This window comes from Akebia trifoliata, chromosome 1, assembly GCF_017979445.1.
Source record: "Akebia trifoliata isolate Shusen 1 chromosome 1, ASM1797944v1, whole genome shotgun sequence".
Lineage (NCBI taxonomy): Eukaryota > Viridiplantae > Streptophyta > Magnoliopsida > Ranunculales > Lardizabalaceae > Akebia > Akebia trifoliata.
This window is the reverse complement of record NC_141375.1, coordinates 31,563,535-31,590,446: the sequence shown is the minus strand read 5'-3', so window position 1 is coordinate 31,590,446 and position 26,912 is coordinate 31,563,535. Positions and strand designations below refer to the sequence as shown.

The 26,912-nt window shown below is 34.4% G+C and overlaps 3 protein-coding genes across 6 annotated transcripts; 2 read left to right on the top strand and 1 right to left on the bottom strand.

Moving 5' to 3' along the window:
• Positions 1 to 1,416: 1,416 nt before the first annotated feature.
• Positions 1,417 to 6,490, top strand: LOC147411762 (Rubisco methyltransferase family protein). Its single transcript, XM_086452158.1, has 12 exons — positions 1,417 to 1,830; positions 2,576 to 2,739; positions 2,861 to 2,944; positions 3,097 to 3,154; positions 3,762 to 3,815; positions 4,075 to 4,146; positions 4,247 to 4,327; positions 4,542 to 4,714; positions 5,323 to 5,425; positions 5,523 to 5,654; positions 5,760 to 5,882; positions 6,153 to 6,490. The coding sequence occupies exons 1-12, from the start codon at positions 1,486 to 1,488 to the stop codon at positions 6,237 to 6,239; spliced, it is 1,476 nt and encodes a 491-aa protein (XP_086308284.1). The 5' UTR covers positions 1,417 to 1,485; the 3' UTR covers positions 6,240 to 6,490.
• Positions 6,491 to 10,551: 4,061 nt separating this feature from the next.
• On the top strand, positions 10,552 to 19,484 carry LOC147411761 (SAWADEE protein). 2 transcript variants are annotated; one of them, XM_086452122.1, is made up of 7 exons: positions 10,552 to 10,983; positions 14,927 to 15,091; positions 15,203 to 15,251; positions 15,332 to 15,650; positions 16,366 to 16,444; positions 17,860 to 18,100; positions 18,739 to 19,484. In XM_086452122.1, the coding sequence occupies exons 1-6, from the start codon at positions 10,690 to 10,692 to the stop codon at positions 18,046 to 18,048; spliced, it is 1,095 nt and encodes a 364-aa protein (XP_086308248.1). In that variant the 5' UTR covers positions 10,552 to 10,689; the 3' UTR covers positions 18,049 to 18,100; positions 18,739 to 19,484. The 2 variants fall into 2 exon arrangements, with proteins under 2 accessions (XP_086308248.1, XP_086308240.1); XM_086452114.1 differs by having other exon boundaries at positions 14,750 to 15,091.
• A 380-nt stretch (positions 19,485 to 19,864) lies between these two features.
• On the bottom strand, positions 19,865 to 24,886 carry NOI (RPM1-interacting protein 4 (RIN4) family protein). Of its 3 annotated transcripts, XM_086452136.1 has the most exons (4): positions 24,587 to 24,604; positions 24,451 to 24,495; positions 20,483 to 20,665; positions 19,865 to 20,224 (listed from the first exon to the last, which is right to left on the bottom strand). In XM_086452136.1, the coding sequence occupies exons 1-4, from the start codon at positions 24,587 to 24,589 to the stop codon at positions 20,180 to 20,182; spliced, it is 276 nt and encodes a 91-aa protein (XP_086308262.1). In that variant the 5' UTR covers positions 24,590 to 24,604; the 3' UTR covers positions 19,865 to 20,179. The 3 variants fall into 3 exon arrangements, with proteins under 3 accessions (XP_086308262.1, XP_086308268.1, XP_086308275.1); XM_086452142.1 differs by lacking the exons at positions 24,451 to 24,495; positions 24,587 to 24,604 and adding an exon at positions 24,728 to 24,886; XM_086452149.1 differs by lacking the exon at positions 24,451 to 24,495 and having other exon boundaries at positions 24,587 to 24,608.
• Positions 24,887 to 26,912: the final 2,026 nt, after the last annotated feature.

Here is a 26,912-nt window from a genome sequence, read left to right as displayed (position 1 = left end):
TATTAAATGAGAAACATGTTCCATCTAAAATAGGATTGACTCTAAATAAGGTAGGGCTCATCTCCAACACATAGGTCCCATGTTTATGCTTGCATCATGCAATATTAAGTACTTTTTTTTAAATATATTTTTTTAATTTTTGTTTTCGTTATCGTGGGTATCCCCGACTAATGCCATGGTCACACACTCTGCCCTCTCAAAAAGTCCTATGTGCAATTGGTTGAGTCGAGGGTTAATTGAACCCTAGAGGGTGGCCCCAAGGAATTCATTGCTACGTGTGCCATTGGGCCAATCCCTTGGGATTCCAATACTAAGTTCTATAGAGAACCAAAATTTTACATGGATGAAACAAAAATTGTCTATAAATAAATACATGTAACTATGATTTTATGCCTTCACAGCCTTTCAATCTCATTGATTCTTGGCACGATAGCTAGGTTCATTCCTATTGCATAGCAATAAGGCGAAAACACATTTGCTTGAAGTGGAAAAAATTACATTAGACAGCTTTAATAGGCTCAAATTCTTGATGCAACAGCACTATTTCCTGCTAAACTGTTAGTCAAATTCAATGTATTAGGATTTTCGTCTATCTAATCTAACTATAAATACTAATAAAGAAGAACCCCATCGGATAAAATAAAAAAACATTAAGGCCTCGTTTAGCCCTGATTGAGGGATTTGAGAATCAGCAACAATTGAATTATCAAATTTAACAGGGAAAAAATGTCATGGAGGATTTGCTCTCGGCATCCTTGTATCATCATCGTTTTACTGTGTTCCAAGACTATGATACCTAGGTTGATAGCATAGAATCAATCTTTGTAAGGAGAAGCTTGTGATATTAAAAAGATGATGGATTGATGGTCATGGTTTTAAAACTCATTTTTACATCTCGTCTCGTCCATGAATGAGACTGAGTTGTCTCAAACGAATTTTTTGATACGTTTGAGTCGTCTCGTTCAATAATAAGAAAAATGAACGATGAATTTAAATTTTGTCCGATACATTTGACTTGTCTATTTGTATCATTAGTGGATGGTACCATAACTGAGACATATCAAACAAATCATCTGAGTCTCGGATGAGATTTTAAACCATATGATGGATTGAAGGTAAAAGGTGAAATAGATTAAAAGAAATTTACCTAGGTTAAAAGAGTTTGAAGATCACACATATTTTTGGGAGAAAAAATCAGTGAAGATGACGGCATCTAAGTCATTCAACATTTGTACACAAGAGTAGACCAAAGTCAAGGGCATGCCATGAGGTTGAAACACAAGGGTATCTCAAATAATCACCAAAAATTGGAGGGACAAACAAGTCTAAATTTGCAGTAATATTTCTACAATGCCCTTTTACGGGCAAAAACAATCTTCCCTTCTTTAGCTATAACCAACGTTTAAATATCTCACATAACGTTATCCTTCCAACGGGAACAGATAAGGTTCTCTTTCACCTCCCTCTCTTGCTCTCTCTGTAACCATGGCCGAAGCTTCTAGAACATTCTACACCACACTCATCCCTAATCTCTCTCACAATCTTTCCCCAATTCGCAGAAACTCTTATTCTCCGAAGACATCTCCAAAAATTTCGATTCGTTGCTCTATATCCACAGTAAACCAGAAGATTCCATGGGGTTGTGATACTGATTCATTGGAGAACGCATCAGCTCTGCAGAGATGGTTATCAGATTCAGGTCTCCCAGCACAGAAAATGGCGATCGAAAGAGTCGAAGTTGGTGAGAGAGGCCTAGTTGCTTTGAAGAATATAAGAAAGGGAGAGAAATTGCTGTTTGTTCCTCCATCTCTGGTTATCACAGCAGATTCTGTAAGTTTCTTTGAAGAATTAGATTTCCAAACTTATCAATTTAAGCTCAAATTTGACTTCTTTTTACTTTTATGGTAATTGTCTTTAATTTGATTTCCTTTTCTTTGATTTACATAATTTTGGGGGTTAGACCTGTATTGAATTTTTACAGTTGATACTCAAATTAGCTGTCACGAATTAAGCAAATTAAGTTAATTTAACTTGATGTTTATACATAATTTACATTAAATTAACTCTTGCAAATTAAATTTGTTTAATTTGGTGTGTATACTCTTTAATTAGAGTATACTCATTAAGTAGTTATGAATGAGTTTGCCCTCTAATTGAACGGATTGATGCTTTACAGTGGTATGGGCTTGTAACCTGCAGAGCAACCAACTTTCTAAAATATTTTATCTTGGTAGATAAACAGATTTTCAAAGCATTCAGAAGTAGGTTTTTTATCGGTATTCGTAATTAGTTATTTGCCTCTTTTTATTTTTTTGATAGGTAAGCTGGGTTTTGAACCCACGACCTCAAAGTTGCTTTGCAATGTGTCAAACCAACCGAGCTATGGGTTTAAGCACTATTTGCCTAGATTCAATAATTGTCTGTCGTCCGAAGAATTTGTTTTTCGATAATTAAGCCAACAACTTTTGTACAAAACTAATCTTATTCATTTTCATTTAGAAATCCTCATAATGAATTCACAAATAATTGTCCTGTTTATCCATCTTTTTTATAATAAAAAAACTTTGTATGTTAGGATTGGAGCTGTCCTGAAGCCGGTGAAGTGTTAAAAAGAAATTTTGTACCAGATTGGCCATTAATTGCAACTTACCTGATCAGTGAAGCAAGTGTCATGAAATCTTCAAGATGGAGCAATTATATCTCTGCCTTGCCTCGACAACCTTACTCGCTCTTGTACTGGTACGTTTTTATTCAGCTTTAACTTAATTACTAAGTGGAGTGTTTTTAAAGTTCTCAATTTCCAAATACAGAAGAGTGTACTCTCAGTTTTTTCCTCTTCAGCCTCTGTATATTATTTCAGGACACGTTCAGAATTAGACACATATTTGGTAGCTTCTCAAATAAGGGAGCGAGCAATTGAAAGGATTAATGATGTAACTGGAACGTATGCATTCTTTTTGTTCTTATTTATTTTTTCAATTTTCATTCATGCATGAGTGTTCACTTAAATTTCCTTTTCTAGGCTTTTTCTTTGATTGTTGATCCACGGTCTTGTGGCTTCTAATTATTGAATATGGTCTGCAATTACATATGCAGGTACAATGATTTAAGGCTCAGGATATTTTCCAAGTATCCTCATTTATTTCCTGAAGAGGTAATTGCTTCTTAAAGAACTATTGTTGAACTCATGTTTACTTTTACTTTAGATAATTCATCATTATTATCTATGCCATACTCCAAATACTGGTGTTTCCATTTAGTTTATCAAAATTCAAAATTGGAGCAACATTCTTGACATATCTTGGAAAAATCTAGGTAAACACTCCCCGCTAACTGCTATAAAGTTATATGGAAAACCTACTATACTATTGAGAAAGACTACAGGGATCATTTACACCTGGAATCAACACGATTTGGTGATGATAACCATCCATTCTATAGAAGTTGTCGGATGGTCAATTATCCAGTCAAGAAAAATCTGGGATGGAAGATATCCTAGATGGGACTCGTAAGATACTTGCTTGGGCTTCAATTACTTAACTGCATGGAATTGTGTTGGTTCTCATATGCATAAACCATCGTAATGCATTTATGGATCCATGAACCGAACACACACCTTTCTCAATAGGTCAAGCATGAAGTATTTAAACATTTAGCTCCAGATACTACTACCGAATTTTGATAAATATTTGTTCATGTAACTGCTGTTAAACCAAATCTATCACCATTTGTTATAAATGTACATTTATATCTAATTTCAGGTATTCAATATGGAGACATTCAAATGGTCCTTCGGCATTCTTTTCTCACGTTTAGTAAGTTCACTATACAAATATTTTCATCATTATTTCTTGTTCATTTCTACCAGACGATCATGCCATATATCATAACGGGACTTGTACAGTTACATCTTTATGTGTTTATATTCTCAACTGGTAATTTTCAGGATTATAATTTAGGGAAAAGTGCATGGAGATTTTGTATGGACGTAGTTAAAGATAATAGGTTTATGTGAAAATTGTGATTTGGTAGGATTTATCTTTTAAGCTATTAACCTATTACCTGTCATTACAGGTTCGGTTGCCCTCAATGGATGGAAGGGTTGCCTTAGTCCCTTGGGCAGACATGCTTAATCATAGCTGTGAGGTGCCTTCTATTTTCCACATTACAAATTCTTTATTAGAATTTTTTTTCTCTATCGGTTATATGATTTAAGCTTTCATTTGAAATGTCTTCATTGGCTTAGGTGGAGACATTTTTGGACTATGACAAATCTTCATCAGGAATTGTCTTTTCTACTGATAGGCCATATCAACCTGGGGAGCAGGTAAACAAGAATGGTAAAAATAGTTTAGATGGATTTCCATTTTAATATAACATAGAATTGATATAATTTGTTTTAAACGACAATCTTAAACAACTTTTTTCATACACAGGATTAAGGTATTTTGGTGAAAACTTCTACTTTGGAAACTATGTATGAACCGTCCAGTCAGATCTTAGTGGTAAAATAGCCGATAACTCTATATGATTTAACGCAGGTTTTTATATCATACGGTAAGAAATCTAATGGAGAGCTATTACTATCATACGGATTTGTTCCCAAGGAGGGTACCAACCCGAGTGATTCAGCTGAGTTGTCATTGTCACTTAACAAAACTGATAAATGTTACAAGGAGAAACTGGAGGCCTTAAGGAAGCATGGTTTATCCACGTGAGTTTCTACTTGAACAAACGACTCGTCTTTGCTTGGTTTGAATTTGTGTTAGGTTTATTTTCAATCATGGAATTTTTGGTTCTTCCAGCTTCAATCCACATGGAAATGTGAATATTCTTAGGTCTGGGGATGGTTCTTGTTGTGTAATTGTCTTATATTCTGTTGTGCTACGCAAAGCTGCGGGGTGCAATGGGCAGCGCCCCCGTCCCGAATTTTTTAAGGGGTATGAAAAGGGCAATCGTGTAATATTTTCTTAAGGGTTTTTTATTTTTTAGGGGTTTCTGTTTTGGGAAGTTTTACATGTTTTGGTTACTCTCGGTTATATAAATAGAGATTGCTAGGGCTGTAAAACTTATGAAAAAATAGTGATTGTTCTTGTTCTGTTCCATGAACGTACGCAGACTGCTGAACCACGTAAGTCCCTGTGTTTTATGCAATTGTGTTATCTTTGCTATTTCGTTTTTTCACAGTTCTACATGCATAGTAACCAATTCCATGATATTTTTCTTTTCCATTACTGAACTTTGGACATGAATGAGATCTTCACATTACTTCTAAAGGAGATAATGGTGGCTTATAATTATCTTCTTATAATTCTTGGGCAGATCTCAACGGTTTCCTCTGCAGATCACTGGTTGGCCATTAGAGTTAATGGCATATGCTTATTTAGTGGTCAGCCCTCCAAATATGTCTAGACAGTTTGAAGAGGTTTGACACTGCACTCTTAAATGTTGCAATGAAATTTTTGAATAAATACGCTTTCCTTCCATGATTTTCTGAATCATCTTACAAACATTTGGCCCAGATGGCTGCTCTAGCATCAAATAAGACGGCATCTAAGAAGGACATTAGATACCCGGAGATAGAGGAAGACGCACTACAATTCATCTTAGATACTTGTGAATCAAGCATATCGAAGTACACCAAATTCCTCCAGGTGAGTTGAGTAGTTTGTTTCAGTTTATTAAAGGGGTGTGATATGTTTTTCCGTTATTTACTCTAGCTGCTTTGAATGTGTTCATCTTTTCCTTCTATGTTGTAGGGAAGCGGGTCAATTGACTTGGATGTGACATCTCCAAAGCAAATCAACCGAAAATTGTTTTTGAAACAGTTAGCGATAGACCTGTGTACCAGTGAGCAAAGGATCTTATTTCGTACACAATATGTAAGACTACACTTTCTCCTGCTTTATGCAGATTGATTTCTTGAATTACTGAGTACGTCTCGTTGGTTAGGCTCTCCCCAATAGATGAGTTTCCTTTTAAATCCTGATGGTAAGAATGCACTAAAAGAATGAGAAGCTGGGTTTTTATGTGTGTTTTATTCGATCAAGAATCTACTAGTGAATCATTTTCCTTCTTTTGGTAGCTGTGTCCACCTTTTGATGTGATATGTTTTATGATGTCCTCTAATGATGTTTATATATTGAATGTAGATTCTGCGAAGGAGATTGAGGGACATGAGGAGCGGCGAGTTGAGAGCTCTCACAATACTGAACGGATTCAGGAAGCTTTTCAAATGATAAGATTTATTTATGTGTTACGTATGAATACTCCTTTTTTTTTTGTAACCAAAGTGGCCTCTTAGAGTACCCAACTAATCCTCGGGCACATTTAGTCCCCCCCTCCATGAGGGTGGCGCTAAGGGGTGATTTGAACTCAAGACCTCCATTTATTGAGACATGGTGTTGGTTGTCTCACCAACCCTTTGGGGTTTATGCATGAATACTCAAAACTCTGGTAATGTTAATAACTCTGATCATTGAGTGTTCTAGGTTATATCCTTTATAAGAAACTCCCATTTGCGTGGTCTGTGCGCTGCTAACATGTATCAACTGTGCCACGTGTCATGCAACAAAAAGAGCTCGGATTCAGACCCCTTGTTGCAGTTGTCATGATGCACCCCATAATTTTAAGGGTAGATGGACTCGAAATGTAGCATATGGGCCACTTCAAGTAAGTGTTTGTGTTTAGGTTCCAATCCATAACACCATTTTGACTTCAGCAACAAAATAATCTGTTTATTGTCTATTTGAATTTGAATGTGAAACACGACAAATTAAAGATGTTCTCTTTCAGATTTACATTCATCAAACATACTCAATTGCGTCTAAATAAATTTTGGTTGAAAATTATTCATACCTCCCAGAATTGTAAACTAATGAATTATATTTTGACTATGGTCTTACGACAGAGGCCAATGTAAAGTAACGAAATTATTATAGGCATCCATTTCGAATCATTATATTATAGAGTCAGTCTAGCTTGACTAGGCTAGTAAGATTTCAATCCAATACCAGAGTCCTATTGATTTCTTGGAAAAACATATATTTAAAATATAAAAAAATCATTTTTGGTTTGATCGAAGGTCTTGAAACTGGATGGCCACTGAATTCCCAAATTTAAAATTAAAATTCAATTTTATTTTAAAATTTGTAAAATTTTGTGATTGGATGCCAAGGCAGTGCGATCAGGAAACTTTTATTACAGAAAATGCTAGTGTCCACCTAAAGATGTGACATTGTTTTACAATAACTTTTAAAGAAGTTCTTTTTGTTGAGCTTAGATTCTACAAAGAGATTGAAGGACATAAGAGGCAGGCAGTGAGTTGAGAGTCCTCAAGTATACTGGCTCTGGAAGCTCTATGTATTATATGTAGGTAATCTCAAATGCTTGTAATGTTAATAACTCGTTATCATTGGGTCTTCAGGTTAGATTTTTTTACAAATGTTCACGTGGTGTGTGTTATGTTGACATGTGTCAATTAGATTGAGTGCCACATGTCATGTATAAGTGAAGGTTGAAAATGACTGAACAAGCCCATTACTTCAAATGTATTCCCATGACTCGACGTTAGGTAAGTAGTGGGACCATAAGGTGGTGTGGGTACCTATCAAATATTACAAAACAAATTAAATAATTGTAAGTGGCTGTTCTTAATCTCCATTTGATCTTGATGCACAGGTAACGTGCACTGGAACACAAAAATTTGACATCACTAGCAATCATATTGATCGTTGTCAGTATCGTTTATTTCTTTCCCTCTTTTTTTTTCCATTATAAATAAATAAATAAATAAATAATAATTAATAACTTTATTTTGTATAATAAATGTTTCCTTTGATTTAGTGTGGTTAAAAAATAAAAAATATATAACAAGGTCAGAGGATGTGATAAATGGCAAATAAGAGGTTTTAAGGTCATTTTTCATTGCTCTTTTAAAATGATATTTGTGGATGCTAAAATTTTTACTCCACCTCTAGAGTCAACAATACAACACAATCTTCGAATGAGTCAGGTGATAAGAAAAAACATAACAGAGTAACGATGGATGGGATGAAAAATCATGCCTTTTTTGTGTTTATAATCTCATTAAGATCTTCTTTTGATTTTGAATTCTTTATTGATCTTATCTTTTTGTATAAAAGGCATTTTGATTCGGAATGTATGTAATCAAAATCCTTTATTTATTCATACTTTTTCATTTTAAATTATTTCCTACCCAAGATTTTGAATTTTCCTTGATACTAGCAAATATTTTATTTTTGGGGATTTGGGCGTATCTCACCTTTTGACTCAACCGAGTTACTCCCTCTCGGGTTTGGTGTAATTTGGTCGGATTACATGAGCTAACTTAAATATCTAAGTGACATGTGACATCAGTAGCGGCTTACAATTTTTATCCTCCGCAATATTCTTGGCATTTTATCTAGTTATATTTTAAGAAGAGTTTTTAATAAATTCATATTCTTTGTTAATAAATTCAGCATTTTCCTATCAACCATTTTTATTAGTAAAATGCTGAACTGCCTTCGTTCCAACACTGAGATGGTGCATGGTGAAAATTTTATGAGGGTATCTCTAATGGTTATGGATGTTTAATGAAAAAAATCTTGGAAATAAGCCTTTGAAGCTTGATTGTGTTCGGTCAACACTGACACAATATCTTTTTTTTCTTATAGCCGGGAAGACCCCATATTTTTCTAATATGGTTTTCATTAACATGTGCCCAAAGGGCAATCGTTAAGATACATTAAATACACCTTGAAAATAAGTATTTGAAATGTGATGGTGTTGGGCTAATATGAACTCAAAATCTTTTCTTTTTGTACTCAAGAAATTGTAATTTAATAAAGAGTAGGGATCCAAAACAGTGCCCCGTTCCTAAAGTACATCAGGTGGCACCTCATTTTATGCCATGTGGCAATTTTTGGTTACCCACTGCCATATGGATATGTGGTCCATCCCTTAGTGAATCTACGCACAAAAGATCAGTTTGATTGGTTATGTGCATCCATTGATTATAGTATTGTCTTAAGAATTTAAATTATTTTTATAGAACTTAGATCTAGAGCATACAAGTTATCAAACACTATGGTTTTTGATACTTTTGATACATAGGTTCATCAACGGATGGACCACATATCTATACTATCAGTGAGTCCCAAAAAATGGGTGCCACCTGACCTTGGTTATGAATGGGACACTGTTATGGATCCCTACTCTTTAGTTAATTAGAAAAATAATAGCCTTAACCCACCAATTAAGGCTAGAAAAGTCTCAATTATAAATCAAAATAAGTTTGTTATTTAATGATGAATGGTATTATGAGATCAATGATTTTGAAAATTGTTTGAGATCCACAGCCCATGTGAGTACATTATGATATCATAAGATGGGTAATTGAGATTGAAAACCATGGTAGGATTGCACATGACTTGTTGGAAAATTAAGTGAAAAAATGCAATGGGCATTTTGATTTGTGTCGATCCTATTCACCCTTTTTCAATCACAAGACGATCATACACTATTTTGCCATCGTTTCTTAAAAATGTTAAAATATACATCTCCTTTGTTAAATTTTGATAAATTAACCTTGAAATGCCTCGTGTTATATATATATATATATTTATTTTTAGGATTTTGTTAACATGTGCCGCTAAAGTGCAACTAATACACTTTAGAAATTTGAGTAGGAGAGTATTTTGATAATATAAAAAAAAATACTTTTTTAAAGGCATTTTTGATACAAAATTCAATTCCCAAGTGTATTTATTGCACTTTAATGACACACGTTACCAAAACCCTTTTAACAATAAATTCTTGTCCCAAAGATTTTTGGATCAAGTAATTGTTAAATCATGTTCCTCCATTCCATTTTTTTATCTGGGCAGATGACTAATGAAAAAATACATGATTTGGTGCATGAAAGAAAAATCAGGATTTATATGTATATATGATGATAATATATATATCCCATTGATATTTATTCTTGAATATAGATCCCTACCGTTGGATTATATTTATGCGGCTGAGATCATGTATTTTTCACATTAGATTTAGTATTTAAACGTTGAACATTTTTCGCGTGTACGGAACCCATTGTTTAGTATGCTCTAATTTTTTATTAAAAGTAACTATGTTATATTTTAGAGCGAAAAAGACTTGAAATGTATCACAAGTGACATTGGACCACCTGAGTACTCGAAACTTAAAAAAGAAACTAACATTTTGGGACATGTTTCAAGACATTTTATACATACGTCGTTATCAAAAGATTTTCCGAAAGTTCCAAATAGTTTCCCAGACCCACCCAGACAAGAACACCATACTGTGAAGCTGTCTGTACAGTGGTCTTTTTACTGTCTACATCAACCTCTCAAGGAAATCTGAAATCCACCAATCACATGAATACACGTGTATTAAATGCATCTTTAATTTACAAAATTACCCTCGCATGCTTGACGTGGCAGGCACTGGGGAGTCTGTGAGTTGTGAGCAAAAATTCTACTTTATATATAATAAAATATTACCCAAACCAATAGTAGGCCCAACACCAAGAACGAGAAGCCGTCTTTTCGCTCCACTAGTTAAATTTTCATTTCTCTCATCTACAAATTTTCAAAATTTCCCCAACTTTCTTCCAGAAACCCTAATTCCTGTAACATTTCGTCCGATTCGTTGTTTTCTTGCATGGATTTTCGATCAAACGATGATGACGCCTGGTATGGCGTTCGAATTGTTTTACAGAAAGAGACACTAATCGTGAAATACTGTAACTTCTCAGATGATGAAGACGAGCGATTCCATATTGGACATTTCAAGAATCTGAAAGATTTGGAAGATTTCAAAGAGAGGTTTCGGCCGATTGCAGTTCAATTGCAGGATAACGAGTGCTCTAAATTGATCGAAGGAATGACTGTTTGTGCTTCGTATGTCTTTTCTCACAATAACGAGATCAAGTTTTACGACGCAATCGTCGAATCGGTGAGTTGAATCGGCTTTCAAATCAATGTTTCTTTCTTTTCCTCTCTATTTGTTTATTGAGGGTATGTTTGATTGCACATGCAAAATAGGGTGGAAAATCAATTTCCATGAAAAATGACATTTTTCAAGTGTTTAATTGCACATGGAAATGAAATTCATTTTCCACCCATTCAAAAAGTCCACTAAATCATGGATTTCACTTTCCCACCCATATGGGTGGGAAAATGAAATCCACCCATATTTTCCATTCTCAATTCTTCCCCACCACCACCACCATCATTACACTAACCTTGCAATCGTCGTCATCGTCGTCGCCGTCGACTCCGTCTCCGACCACCTTCTCTCTCTCTCTCTTCTTCTCTTTCTCCTTCTTCTTCTTCATCCCTTACCTCTTCCGCCACCACCACCACCACGTTCTCCCCCCATCTTCCTCGCATATCTCTGTCGTCGCTGCCTCCGTCGCCATCGTCGCCGCCTCCATCGCCGTCGTCGCCGCCACCGCCACCGTCGCTGTTGTCCCCGCCACCACCTTTGTCACTACCGTCACCGCATCCTCCCCCCTCCCTCTTCATCATCTTCTTCCTCCTTCTCCTCTTCTTCTTTTTTCTCATAATTTTCCATGATTTTATCCAAGTGAAATCAAACAATGGAATTTGATTTTCCAACCCTACCTATTTTCCACAACTAATTTTCCATGGATTTCAAATTCCATGGAAAGTGACTTTCCATGCAATCAAACATACCCTCAAGTTTACTTTTCTGGTTTGCATTTTTTTTTTTGGGAAACATTAGCCTCAACACTGAGTTGAGGTTATATGTCAAACAGACGGTTGAGATGCTAGGACTTCTCGACAAAAAAAATATCCCTAGGAAAAACAGTACCAATCCCTAGGCTGAGATTGACAGAGAAATACAGGTTTCCTAGGGATCAAAATACAAATTTCTTAGCTATTTTGTTGATAAATATAAGTTGTGTTAAAAAGAAAAAAACATGTCAATCAAAGAATAGCTTAAAGGAAAAATCAATGGATCAAAACATTTGAAGAAGAAAAAAAAATTAACTAACATTAAGAATTGTTTGTTTCCATCTAAACACAAGAACCTCAAAAGAAAAAGAGTTTCTAAATCCCTTTTAACATTTTTTTTTTTACTAAAGAAAAGAAGGTGCCTCGCGCTAATTAGAGACTGTTATCACAATTAATTTTGTGGCTGATAATCGATTATGGGTCCCATAATAATTGATTGTGTTACCAACACATACATAATTGACTATTTGATAATGGTGAAAATTTTAATTATTTCATAAACTAAAATGCACTAAGAGACCGTTTAATAACCATTATCGATCACAATTAATTTTGTGGTTGATGATCAATTAAGGGTCCCATAATTGATTATGATAGCAGTACACACAATCTTCTATTCGATAATGATTTAAAAAGAACTCAATTATTTCATAAACTAAAATGACCTATTTACATAATCATAAATAGAAATCTTGCTTGCCTTCCCACCAATGCCTAGGCTTCTTTATGGATCAGATATTGTCCAAAATTAGATCCGATGACTTAAGATTTGAATCAAGGGTCTAGCATCCAATAAGGACTCGATATGATAAATATAGACGTCTATGGATCAGCCACGTTCCAATCTATAATATGGGTGGAAATATATAAATTATATAGCTTGTTTTAAATATATGATATATAGGTCACATACCTGAAAAATAAAACATAAAAATATACTAATATATTTAATTGAGGAGTTTCCATCTTCTTCTTTTTTTGGCGCTCGCGGGCGGGGGGGTTGTTTACATCATATGCCCTTTCAAGGAGGAAAACCTTCTAAAGGGTTTCTCTTAAATATTATTTTCTTTGAGCCTAAATCCATAAGCCCTTATTTATAGTCTACTTCCTATAGATAAGATAGCTAGGAAAGTGAAACTAACCTAATAAATCACATCCTTAAAAATTCTAACCAAACACAACTCAATCCCATTAGGTAGAATATGAAATATCGAATCTAATGATTATTTTAATTACTATATAAGGCCTGTAAAGTATATCTATATTCCATGCATATATGATATATGCTTAGTAAAAAAAAATTGCGCGTGTGTGTATATATTAAGCTAACCTAATAAATCACATCTTTAAAAATTCAAACCAAACACAACTCATTCCCATTAGGTAAAATATCAAATATCGAATCTAATGTTTATTATAATTACTTTAATAACTAAATAGGGCTCGTAATAGTGTATATATATGGTAAAAAAAAAATGTGTGTGTGCGCATGCTTGTGTGTTTGTAGTGTGTTTATGAGATCGGATATGATTCAGTCAAAATTGGCACGCCTTTTTTAAAACTGGATTTCTATCCAAATGTTGAGATCTAATAAGTTATCGAACTGGATCCAATGAGAATTGAATACGATCAAGGCCGGGTGGTTATCAGATCAATTTTGGATACAAATGTTGATACTCAATAAGAACTTGACCTGATAAAACTTGATCCAATAAATGATCAAATCAATTTTTGGTTCAATCTATTCTTATCGATATAATATCAAATTTGGATCCCAATGTTGATATCCCATAAGATCCAACCCGATAAGGACCTAGTATTGGATCCAGATATGATCTAAGAAGTATCACATCAAGTCTGATCCAACCCTTATTGGAACGGCTCTAGATTTAATTCTCGGGATGGATTCAGATCCAAATGTTTTAGTCTGATAGCAATTTGATCCAACAATTTATCAAATCGGATCTGATCCCAAAAAGTCTCGGATTGGATACATATCCAATTAACACAACCTAGTTAGGATCCGATCTAAAAAATCTATTGAATTAGATCTAGTTCCGATTTGAAGCTATTGTTATTCATCTAATCCGAATTCCTAACAACTCTACTAGTACCCTAACATTGATCTTCATCATTTTGTGCCTGATCCTATTGTAATCCATCCAATCACCGTTGTAATGTTCTTAAAGATAGGTAAATCCTTTTCTCTCATTGTTCCAATGTGTTCTTGTTTGCAACAATGGTATGATGGGGGGTTGGAAATTTTTTTTAGAGTACTCTTTAATTGTCCCTATCCCCTCTCTTTTCTTCGCCAAACTCACATCCACATACAATTGTTGTTGGCAGAAGAGGGATGGTTGTTGGTGGTGGGGGGGGGGGGGGGGGGGCGTTGAAGGGAGAGAGAAAGTGGAGGAGGTGGAGAAATAATTTCTCTCATTTGGGAACAGATCTTTAAGAATTTTTTTCCATAAAGGTTTCTCATAGTGTCATTTTTAGAAATATAATCAATTATGAAAGAATGGTTGCGAAAGAGTCCTATTAATAATGTCATGAGATGATTGTTCCGTTCATTAAAAGTCCTTGTATTCCTTTCTTTCCAAAGACCTTGGCCAACAAACACCAAAAGAGCTCAGATTCTAAATGAATCTCCCTTTAAAAAGAAATATGGACATTGCCAACATGGTACCTCACCGATTCGTTTGGCATTGTGCTGTTAATTTAGGCAGAAGATGGTTTTCACCTCACCTTCTCTAATGCACTCATTGCTGACTTGGTACCCCACATCAAACATGCCCTTAGACCTCACTTACATTAACTTTAGTCTTTGTGGACGATTGAAGTTGAAAGGGCTAGCATACCCCCCTCCCCATGGAAGAAGGCCATTATAACAGATATGCACATCTCCCTCTCCCTCTCCCTCTCAAGAAATATTGATGAATTTCTCTCTTATGTTTTAACAGGTTAACTTTAAAAAGCATACATTTTCCAAAGGAGAAGAGATGTGCAACTGCACCTTTGAGGTTTTTTGGCAACATGGCCCCAATGCAGGGACAAAGACTTTGACTGGTGTTGAACACATCTGCTTACTCCAATCTCCAAATGCATGTATTGATCCAATCTTGGATGCTTTTTTGAAGATGTCTAGAGAGAAACTTTTGGTGGCTTCACATAATCCTGGTTTCATCTCTAAAGATGGTGTTTCAGTTGGCGAAGTTGTTAGCAGCCATAAGCGAATTCATGACTCAACGGTTGAATATAAGTCAAGATCACTTCATTCTAAATCCCAGGCATGCCATTCAGAGGTAATTCACGTAAAGTCATTTTACATAACACTACTGGTTTTGAAGATTTTGTATGAAGAGCTAAAAATAAGGTTTTGAAAGTGCTAATTGCTACCTCTGATCCATTTGTAGGAGACAAAAAGTTCTAAGCGGTCAATTAATACAACATGGATGTATAAAGGTTTGTTTTTTTTCTTCTGTAAATCACTTACTATTACTAGTTAGAACATAACGATGTAATTCTTTTGTTTGGAAAAACAGGGCGGAGTAATAATCATTGGGAAAGGACTGGGCAAGATGTAGACTTGGGAGGAAAATCTGCTCCTACTGAGAGTCATAGAGAAACTGGCGATTTCCATTATATATTGATCGATAATTTAGAAAAGGATTTAACTGCTTCAACTATTGTGGATTTCATATATAAGCATACTTCTATTTCATGTCAAGCACATGTGTTCCCCAGCTTGTCATTGGAATCATATACAAGGGGGATTATTGTTGTTGATAACCAAGAGAAGCTCCAGAAGTTATTTGACTTCGTAAACAATTCTTTTCATATCATCTTGTCCTTGAGAGGAAGGTATATATTTTCACTGTTTTTTTATGTTTACACTAGAGTGTTTTCTAAGTGGCTGGGCCAATATCTATTGCATCTGTTTCATTTATTGATTCAGTTTTGGTTTGAATTTCTTATTACTTTTGACTCTTTGACGAATAATGATTTCCACAATACTAATGCATTGAACGTGAACTTGTGGCGGTTTTAGTTCTAGTTTACTTAAGAACCTCCTTGTAGTGAGCATGTTAAACTCAATTATTGAATTGGTTCTAGGTCTATTGTGATCGGAACAAAACCATGTTAAATACAGAGTGAGAGGCGAGAAGCAGAGTCCCAAAATCCAGTGAAGTATTTTGGTCACACTGCACAATGAATTAGACAGCATTTTTTTCTTAATTTTTGTTTGTTTAGGACCTATTGCTGAGGTTGAACCTTGGGAACATTGCCCCGATCCTTGGACAGACTTGTAAGTTCTTATAGTAGAACTATAGCCAGACAAGATGAATAAAGAAAGAAAGAAATGAACCCTAAGGCAACCTTTGTTGAATTCACACACCCGAATATCGGTGATTTTCAATAACGTAAATTTGCATTCCCTTTGTAAAGCAAGTATTTCAAAACCTACAGCGTATTTTTACTTCTTATTATTTAATAATTGTGCCACCCTCTGAATATCTTAATGTTCTAATTATTCAATGACCAACTAAGTGTTTATGTTATTATTCATTGTATGCAGACCGTGGGTGATAACTGAGAAGAAATTAAGGCGTGGTACAGTTGCAGGAACATTGGGGAACTTCATGCCAAACTTCGAGGTTAATTTTGAAGTATTGTCTTCATATTATAATAGAGGATTGCTAAGATGATAAACCATTTTCCACCAAACCATGTTTCTTGCATGGATACACCATACTTGGTCAAGTAAATGTTGCCCATTTACATTGATCTTTTGAGTCAAAGCCCTCGTGATTCAATCTGCACATAATTTCTGTTCTACCCTCTCTCTTCTGTTTTTTTTTTTTTTTTTTTTTCTGTCTTCCGATGAGCATATTTGCATATTCTAGCAAGGGAACTTCTTGTTTATGGTACCACATGATCTAAATTGGGAGTTTTGGGGTTGAAAAGCACAATCACAACAATATTAATAATAATAATAAGTAATAGATCCTTGTTGTCGTCATCATCATCATCATCATCAAAGACTTATCCCAAAAATTGGGGGTTGGCTGAACAAATCTTGTTCCTCTATTAAATTCTGCTTTAAACCATGTTTTTTGTTAATTCAGTTGTGTTCATATCCACTTTAACTACGCTAATTCATGCCTTTTTTGGGCTTTCCTCTTGCTTTTTTGAATTTTCAACTTGCAGGTTAATGTAAACCAATTGTAACTGGGAATTTATTTGTCTCCTCATCATTTTTTCCACATTAATCACAACTCCCTTATTTCATGTCCTTAATAATGCCAGTATATCTATTTATGACTCCTTTCTTTTTCAATTCCCACTAAATTAATTATATTGATAACTTATTATATGCTTTCATCTGTTCTCTTTCATCTTTTAATTTACACATTCGAATTATGTGTTGCTATTGCAAGATCATATGCCACATCAATTTTAAGGATATCATTTTCTTTTAATTTCATTCTCCAAATCCAAGTTCTTCCTATACCCCATCATATATTCTACTTTCATTCATTTGAAATCATCTATAAGATTCTCTCTGCATGTAAATTCTTCGTATGAGTTTATCCATGTTTTCCCTTAATTATCCCTTAATGTTTTCTTCTAAAATTCAACTTGGGATGCATAAATACTATTTACTTCAATAATGTCTTCCCTGTCGCTGGTTTTATAGCTAATAGTCGATCACATTCTTCTGATACCCATAACTGTATCTTTTAATCTCTATATAGTATTTTGCTTGCATTGTTTTTATTTGTAGCTTTTCTTTTATATTAAAAGGTATGTCCCCAACAAAATTTAACTAGTTTAACAATCTCCGCGGAGGGGGGGGGGGGGAATTCATAATATCGTCTCAACTCAACATCATAGAAATTTTTGTTATATTTTTTGCTGACGTTTATGATCATCCAATCAGATCAATTTTACAAGGATCCGACCTCTGATGAGGTTGACCTTGTCCAAGTGTCAAATGTTTACACAAGTAGAGAGAATTTCCATTTATGTATGCTTGCTTTTTATTGTTGAATCATGATGACATATGCAGAGTCAACCATGTGATAGAATTCCAGAGCCTGGTGAAAAAATAAGGATTGTCAGCTTTGGCACTGAAGAACACAAGAAAGCTAAGCAGTTAAGGGCGTTATTTATGGAGTTCTCAGAACATCTTCAGAGGCTCCACAAATCACTAGCATTGGAGGAAAAGAAGATAATGCAACCTGCCAATACAACATAAGGACAGATGTGAATGCTTTCACAAATATTTGAAGAACTCATAATGAATTCAGGTAACGTCTCCGATTTTACTAGTAAATCAAGGAATGCTTAGGTAAGTATGTACACGTCTCCATATTAAAGGGACCACCATAACTCTGTGATAGCATGCTGACATGACCCATTCAACAATGGTGTTATATTGTGTTGGTGGGACTTATCAATAGCAAAAATATTGAGTTTCTAGAAGATTTTGAGTTTCGAATCATCATCAAAGCCTAATCCCAAATTTTGAGATCAAACTTGAAATTTAAACTTTAAGATTTTAAATAACACTGACATTTAGGCTTTAAAATCATTATTTTGGAAAATGTTACGCTAACAATTTTTATTTTTAGAATGGTAAAAGATGTTCCATAATGTTAAAAGTGGTCCATATTTCTGAAATAAAGAGCATTCATTATATGCAATAAAATGGGTATGACACCATTTTATTTGACATTTAACCTTGTAGCCCCCTATCTCCGAAATAAGGGGCATTATATGGTTATGAAACCAATTGTAATAGTTGCATATAACCTTATAGAGCTTGGGTGTTGTAATTATAATGCTATTCAAATGTACCTGATACCTGTTCATTTATCATTAATCCCTATCTTTGTGCTTCTAATTCACATTCTCTTCCAACATATTGCTCATTTTGTTTGTGTAGAACTTTTGAGCTGCAACAAGTACTGATTTTAGGAAAATCAGAGAATAGCAAGCTGGGTTTCTGTAATAAAATAGAGAGCACGACTTTGGAATAGTTTATTGGGCATTTTGTGATATATTGGGAGAAGATACCAACAGCATTTTAAAGAGAACTTCTATGAATATCCATCTGGAAATGAGCAGGTTCGTTCGGTGCCTTTTTTTTAATTTATAAATATATGTATATATATATATTTTAAAAAAACTCCTGTTTTCTGTTGTAGAAAGTACCTTCTAACATAAAGTGAATATTTTAAAATCCTGGGTGAATTTATCGGAGATTAAGATATGGTTGTTTTGGTATGGGGTGAGTTGTGTTTACCTTCCAAAAGGGTTGGTTGATTATTCAAAATAGTTTTAGCGGTGATTCTAAATTTCAATGCTTGGACATTTGTGGAAATGATTCTAACATAATAAAGTGAAAAAATGGCCAAGATTTTGGCGTTTTTTTCCTTTGTGCTGAAGTTTAATTTGACACTATTTAATATCAGATGGAAACAGAGTTTGTAAACTTCATGATTTTGAGTTTTTAACCCAGAAATCAATGAGTGATATTTTAATTGAAAGGTGGATATTGATATAACGGGAACAAATAAAGTATAAATTAATATCATGGTCCGTATGATTGTAGGGAATTTGTTTTTAAGATCATACAAATTCCTTGGGGAATGAATTCGACGGATGGTATAGAATCCCTATCAAAACAATTTGGCCTAGATTAACATGCAAAAGTGTTTATAGGGAAAACTGAAATTTCTAGAGGAAATCTATGGGCAATAATACACTAATCTTGAGACCTAACCCACCTTTCTTTTAACAAGTTTTTTTATTGGAAACATGAAAACCACCAAGAGACCCACTCAAAGCCACAGATGGTCTTGCATCACCTGTGCGGCTGGTTAAAAGAACCATCTCTGCACCTGAGGTCATGGCCATAATCTACAAGTCCCATTTTCATAAAATCTAAACCAACTGAAGTCTTTGGTCAATCAAATTTAAGATTGATGGGCTGATAAGCACGATTGTGTAGAATGGTGCATAAGTTTTAAAAAGCAAGTGAAGGGGATGGCAATTTCACACTCCATATGTACATATGGGAAAACCAAGTCACTCCAATAATTCACAAATTTCAGATATTTGTCACAAACCAAAGACTCCTCTAACAGCAGAGGAAGGAAGCTGAGCTCATTACGATGACACCCAAAACCCAACAATATGTTTAAATACAAATAATTCAGTTAGTATTCTTTCCTCCGCTTACCCAAACCCACCTTTCTCATCAACCCAGTTCACAGCACACCAAACAAATTACACAGGACCCATCACAGCTTTCTAATTACAGTTCCACCCTTCTGGAAAATATGAGGGAGCCCAGAGTCTTCTTACAAGTTCAGAGCTCCATATCAAGACTCCGCATAAGCAGGTTGCACACAGCAAAACCATTTCTTCTGCATATCAGACATTATCCCACATTAGAACACAGGAGTTCATGCATGCATGAAAACCAATTGAATGATACAACCAATTGTACTTTGCTCATTTTGGATGGGTAGAAAAAATAATACAACTGGGCTAAATCTTGGGTAAGGATCTCTAATATGGGATGACCCACCATTTGGTAAGTCTGATTCGTCTTATGTGCACATGACACAATGTTTAAAGCAGACCAAACTAAACGAGTGAACAAGCAAAAAGTAGCTACTTACGGACTGGGATTTGCCAGAATCAGCTACATGTTTATAAGTTAGGTCAACCTTTCCTGGAGACTCGGGCTTGGTGCCCGTCTTTTTCTCATCCCTAGCCTTGTTGAAGATCACAGTAAATCCCTCAGCTGAAGCAGGATCATTGACATCCCATTCACCAAACTTCGGCAAAGGACGGCCTTTATCCTGTTAAAAAAAAAAAAAACTATATATGTTCAGATAGCCACTTGAGGCAGACCAGCAACCAGAGATTCAAATAAATACAATATCTGTATTTATAAAAAAAATCAATGAAGGGGTTCCGGTTCTATTTCCGTAAATATAAAACACAATATTGTGGACGAAGTGTATGTCATGAAATTACCTTCGAAATGCTACAGGATCTCCCCTTAACAGGGGGCACATACTCAGATCCAGGGGTCCAATTGTGAACCCCACACTATGCCAAAACATAAGACAATCCTAACCATCTGACCAATTGCACTTAGCAGGGCAGAATATGAAAAAGAGTGACGTTCAAGAACAAAATCCATCTATCGGATAGAAGTGATCAATCAAAACAGGTGATTCATGAACCAGATGATCTCCTATAACGGAGAAACTAATGGATGGATGGATCCCAGCTGCAGTTAAGATCCAGTGTCATAAAGAATTATGTCAACATAGAATGCCATCATCCCTTAAAATATTACATCCACACAAGGAATTTGTGATGAGCACGACAATTGAAGATCCTTACGATGGTACCGAACAGTTGAAGTTAATGCTAGCCATGAAATTGTAATTGGTACTTAATGGTGTACTTGCAGACACTGGTACCTTCAGCACCTAAAACTGCATCCATGTTAGAACATATTAACATTCTAAAACACAGAGTTGCCAAAGCTTGATAAGCATGGTTCATAGTCTGAGTCTTGGAATTTTGATAATCTGGAACTGAGATCAAATTGACTAGAATAACACAGACCCAAGCTAAGAAGAAAAGGTCACTTTTTAAGGTTTTTAGGGCTGTTGACACCCAAAATAACCAGACATGCTGAGTTAACCTAAGGCAAGTTTGATCCAGTGTAATACAATCGAATCAACTAGGACCATAGTATTATATTTTGACATATGTCTACAAAATATACCAAAATATTTCCATTTCCACAAGTTCCAACATGAAATTTAACCCCTAGTTTCTTTTTGTATAGATTTCGGTGGACATCACTATTCATTTTGCGAAATATTTTGATGAATGGTGAATTTTAATCGAAATTATCAAATTTTAGGTATAAAAATGCAATATTTCGATCAATATTAAACTTCGACCGAAATATTCCTTTTTGAAAAAACTTATTATTGCTTTTAGAGAGAACTTGTATATTGCACATAGTATCTACTAATAAAAAATTGCATACAACATAAATCTGTTAGTATAAATGAATTATGATTAGTTAGTAATCTTTTTATCTTATTTTAATGTATTCTAAAAGCATATAAGCATGCACACAATAAACAATGTTTTAATTAGTTAGATACATTCACAACTTATTCATACTTATTCAAGAAATAAAAGATATATAATAACACAAGAATGCAATCCTTAATAGTTTTTTCAGTTCAGTATTTTACATATTAAGTTGTATGTGGTTAACGCAACATTATTATTCTTATTTCTATGTAAAGTATGATTTTTTTCACAGTCAATCTCTAAACACTTTTTTTTATTTTTTATAAGTGTAATATATTAATAAAAGGGGAACAAAATACAGGGAGGCCGAGATGACCTCTAAAAAGTAGCAGAACAAGGAAAATAAAAAGTCAATGATCGCAAAAAGAGTTCCATCTAAAAACGAAGTCTTCAAAAGTGATCCCCGCAAAGTCTATGTTTTGTTTTGACCAAAGGTACAACAGGCCCATTATGTATAGCAAAATGTTGTTGATCTTCAATTCCACACTTCATATGCTTGTTTATTGTATTTTGATGACTTAATGATGCCTATTTTATCATTTCCTACATGGTCAATGAAAATTTCGTCAATATTTGTATCATTTCCAAAAATTGTTTTAATTTCCAGACTGATCGAAATATTACCACTTCCAGACTAAATGAACTCACCAAAATTGAAATTTAATAACTTGACCAGGACGATAAAACCAAAACACAATTGACTAATGCGAGACTACCAAAGACAAGTATGATCTAGTGTGAATTGCAATCCACAGGTTGATCAAGCCCTGGTCCTCAGACAAAACTCGCTCATCTCCAAAACTTGAACATAAGAGAAACAAGCTTCATTAAGCCCAACCTAAGGGCTTGGGTATGTCCAACCCGAGCCTGATAAGATCAACATGAACTCGGCTAGGGATTGGTCTTGAATTATGGTTACTGTGTCAGGCTTAGGTTAGAATTTTTGTACCCGATAAAAAGGCCAGTTTGGACTCGAGGTGAGAGCTCCCCTAATCCGAACTTGACTGCTAAAAGATATATGGCTATGCATACCAGTGATCAACACCTCAGAACGTATACCATATATATAGTAGTTATCAAAACCAAGAAGGGAAAAAAGTTGTAGGGTTTCGATCCTTTTCTCCTTCTACTACTTCCTATTTTCTACCAACTTACCAGCTATGGTCACTGGACATCCCTTGCCATTCACAACAAACTAGAAAATGGACGTTCATTCCGGTATGCTCTCAATCTTTTCTTCCTCCTCCCTCCTCACCTACGTTCATATTCCTTTCTTACGTTTCCCCTATCGTCACTGTTTCATCTCATCTGTCCCCTCTGTCCCGCTCTTCTATCTTCCACTTTCCCATCTTCACCTTCTTTCCTCTTTCCACTCCTCCCCACTTCGTATCTCTCTCTTTCAACCAACCTCACCAACTCAATTTATAGCTTGAGTAAAGCAGTGCAAACCCAATTTCAAGTTGGCTTGGGCTGATTTCTCCAATGCTCGGACTGGGTTGAGTTGACTCCCAACCTAACTCAACCCATCCCAAATATTGGGAGAATGCTTTGATGATGAAAGACAACCAAAAAAGTCGGATTAAATTTTTTTTTATCAGAAACATGAGCTACAGGTATGTGTCCCAAATCCCATTGCAACACAAATATCGGTAAATTAGATACACCAAACTCTAAAAGGGGAGGGCAGATGGGTGTGGCGATGCTCATTCATGTGTGGGCAATAACAATAGACCCACAACTGGCATCTCTATTGAATCCAGTTGGATTTCCAATCACTAGAAGATGGGTGCCGAATACTTTTGGGTTTCAAAGATTTCGGCAAGCCACAATTACTCTTACGCATTGGTTGGGGGATTTGGAAAGAGGAATAAATGGTTTTCGGGGGAGAGATCATTATTTTCTACCATAGAATCACTCTTCACTCAATTGTAAACAGTCTATCATACAAGCATAAAAAACATAGACACCCCCATAGGTACATCAGACAAGAAGAAAAAAAAAATCTTCCTTAAGCTACATAGTTCTGAAGCATGAATGGTCAGAAAAAAGAAAGAAACTTATAGTAAATTATACATGATGAGCAATACCCATTTTCACATGAACATTAAAAGACTTAATAGGCACATCATAAAGCTGGATTTAAAATTTAAAATAAAAAAATTTGCATTAAAACGAAAGCCATTCACCAAAGCATGCATAATTAATAAGCTACAAGAAAATAGTATATTTAAAAATATATATCAAAAATCAAAGAACCCTTGATTAGAACTGAAATTGAATCACAAACTTACAGAAAAATCAAAGAACCTCGGAAAAGAGAAACAATAACAACAGAAGGGTCAAAAGCGCCAAAAATCTATAGATAGAATGCATTATTTCATCCTTAGTAGAATCCAACGAAATGCAAATAAATCAAAATCAACCAAAATTATAAAATAACAAGAAACCGGCTGCAAAACAATCCCAAATATTTTGATCCAGTTTGATAGGAAATTTAAAATTAAAAAAAAAAACCCACCTTGCAAACAAAATCTAGAAAAACAACACTGCAAAACGACTCGCTCTGCAAATCGAATCAGAAGGTGATATATAGAATTCCCAATCAAATTAATCAAAACTCCTAAATAAGAAGAAATTCAAGGAAAACCACAAACCATTCGCCGATAAACCTAAATCAACATCAAAATCAAAGAAACCTTCATCTAATCGATCAATTCCAGTGCCGAAATTAACATACAAAATGACAAAAAATCAAATAACAATTTTACAATCCAGGATTTTTGCAGTTTTCTTACCGACATGAATTCTTGAAAGAGATTTCCTCAAAAATGGTATCCCCTGCAACACAGCGTGACTCAGAATTATATTTGTATTTATCAATATTAAAAAATTAATAAAACGAGAGACGTGTTTATCTTTATAGAATATAGAGTGAGTTGGGCAGCTCCATGTGAACATGGTGGTGAGGCCCACCTTTTCAACGCCGTTTCGAAAACCCGTCCCGTTACCGTTAAGCCAGCTGGGTACAGTCTACATTGGTCATCATTTCCCGGGACTGACGGTACGGACATAATCGAGTTCGAGACTTCGAGTATGATGCTAAGTGTGTGTTTGGTAACACTTCTGAAGTCTGAACGGAGGTGCTCCACTTTTAAAATTCAGACTTTAGAAGACTTATTTTCGTTTGTTTTGATTCAGATTTCAGACTTTAGAATTAAAATTCAGAAATTTTAAACCAACGATGGAGGAATGTTGGACGAAACTTCTGAAATCTAATTTTTTTTATATTCTTAAGATATTTTCCTCAAAACCTTGATTTTTATCACTCATTATTTCTTTATATGAATCCTAAAATTCTTATTTTTAACTTTTTTACCTCTCTTTCCTCTACAATTGTGTTATTAAAGTCTCTCCCCTTTCTCTCATTTCGTGTTCGAAAATCTTATATTTTTCAACTAGAAAATAAATAGTTATTTATTGTTTGAGTATTACTTTGTTGAAATATAATTTCTCAAGTATAAATTTAAATTGAAAACAATACTTTTAAGATGTTTGATGTGTTAGAAATCGAAATAAAATGTGTAGATGATTTCATTATACATAACATGTTATGTAACCAAAATTTTTTAAAAATGATAAATAAATAATTTTTTTAAAATAAGATTTTAGATTTTAAAAAACAGATTTCAGACTTTTAACTTCAAAAAGTGTTACCAAACATACCCTAACTTTTTCTATTAAAAAAAGAAAAACATTTTCCTTTTACTAACTTGGTGAGATCTTAAGAATTACTAAGGTCGTTTTACTCAAATGGTACGACATCAAAAATCCAACACCACAACATTCTAAGTTTCTTTGAAAAACTCATATCCAAAAAAAATAATTCTAAAAAAAAATAAAATCGAGTTTGATCCTTAATTTTGAAAATGGAAGGCTATCAAACTTTCACATTACTCCTAAACTTAAAATTGAAATTCAATAATGAAAAATAATTTCTTTTAAAAAATAAATTCAAAATTCATATAATTTTATCCTTTACAATCCTTAAGCATCCGGTGATGTTTTTGGTGAGGGTGAAATCCTTGCTAATATAGTAAGGTTTGTTGAACTCATAAGAAAACATTAAAAAAGAAATGCTAATTATTTTTAGAGTCTGACCAGCCTTACTTGGTAAAATTTCATCACTAACTAAGGGTATCATGATTGACCTCGTAGGATTGCAAGAGGACAAAATTTTATGAATTTTCAAAAAATATATTAATATTTTTAATTTTTCATAGTTAAAATTTTAATTTAAAATTTGGCAGTTCCGTTGGGGTTAAAAAAAAGCTTAGATGAAACCAAAAAAATGTATTTTTCTTTTCATCTGAATTTTTCATAAAATCTAAAGGGCTGTGGTGTTGGATTACCAATGTGGTAAGCATTTGAGCAAAATGACTCTTATTAAAACTTAAAATTTTACTAAGGGAACTGTTTTACATGTAAGGTTAGTGTTTTACTTCTTCTCAGGAGAAAACATTAAAAAAAAAACGCTCATAGTCGACACGTGTTCCAACAACAACAACAAAGGATTGATGTTTATTTACCTAAATGACGTATCGTCATCTGCACACTTGATGTAGTCGTTCTAAACTGACTTCGTTGGACAGGATGGTGTCCAAAGACGTCTTGCTGTAAGGACAGGAGTTGTGTTGAAAATGACCTTAGCGGCTTTTATTTGGCTTATTATTATTCTATTATTTTCGTCTCGTCTCTCTTAAAACGTGTCGACCACTCCTCATATATTCCACTAAGGCCTCGTTTGCCATCTGGGGAAGTAAACTCGTTACCGAAGTTGAATTTAAATTTAGAGCGATTATAAAAAATACAAAATAAAATCTGGAATCTAACACCAAATGTGTTTCTGAAATTTGAGTGTAGTTGGAAAACAAAAAATTATAATCCTTAGGAAAATTTATGTATTTTTTTTTTTTTTTATCG

Bases quoted from the DNA above. Each gene is read 5' to 3' on its own strand.
- LOC147411761 (XM_086452114.1), top strand. From the start codon at position 10,690: ATGGATTTTCGATCAAACGATGATGACGCCTGGTATGGCGTTCGAATT. The intron at 15,252-15,331 runs GTTTGTTTTTTT...TTGGAAAAACAG, and splicing joins TACAACATGGATGTATAAAG to GGCGGAGTAATAATCATTGG. The intron at 16,445-17,859 runs GTTAATTTTGAA...TGACATATGCAG, and splicing joins ACTTCATGCCAAACTTCGAG to AGTCAACCATGTGATAGAAT.
- LOC147411762 (XM_086452158.1), top strand. From the start codon at position 1,486: ATGGCCGAAGCTTCTAGAACATTCTACACCACACTCATCCCTAATCTC. The intron at 3,816-4,074 runs GTAAGTTCACTA...CTGTCATTACAG, and splicing joins GCATTCTTTTCTCACGTTTA to GTTCGGTTGCCCTCAATGGA. The intron at 5,426-5,522 runs GTTTGACACTGC...CATTTGGCCCAG, and splicing joins TGTCTAGACAGTTTGAAGAG to ATGGCTGCTCTAGCATCAAA.
- NOI (XM_086452136.1), bottom strand. The intron at 20,666-24,450 runs GTGGGTTTTTTT...TTTTTTTAACAG, and splicing joins TTCTAGATTTTGTTTGCAAG to GATAAAGGCCGTCCTTTGCC. The intron at 20,225-20,482 runs GTAAGTAGCTAC...TCTGATATGCAG, and splicing joins ATTCTGGCAAATCCCAGTCC to AAGAAATGGTTTTGCTGTGT.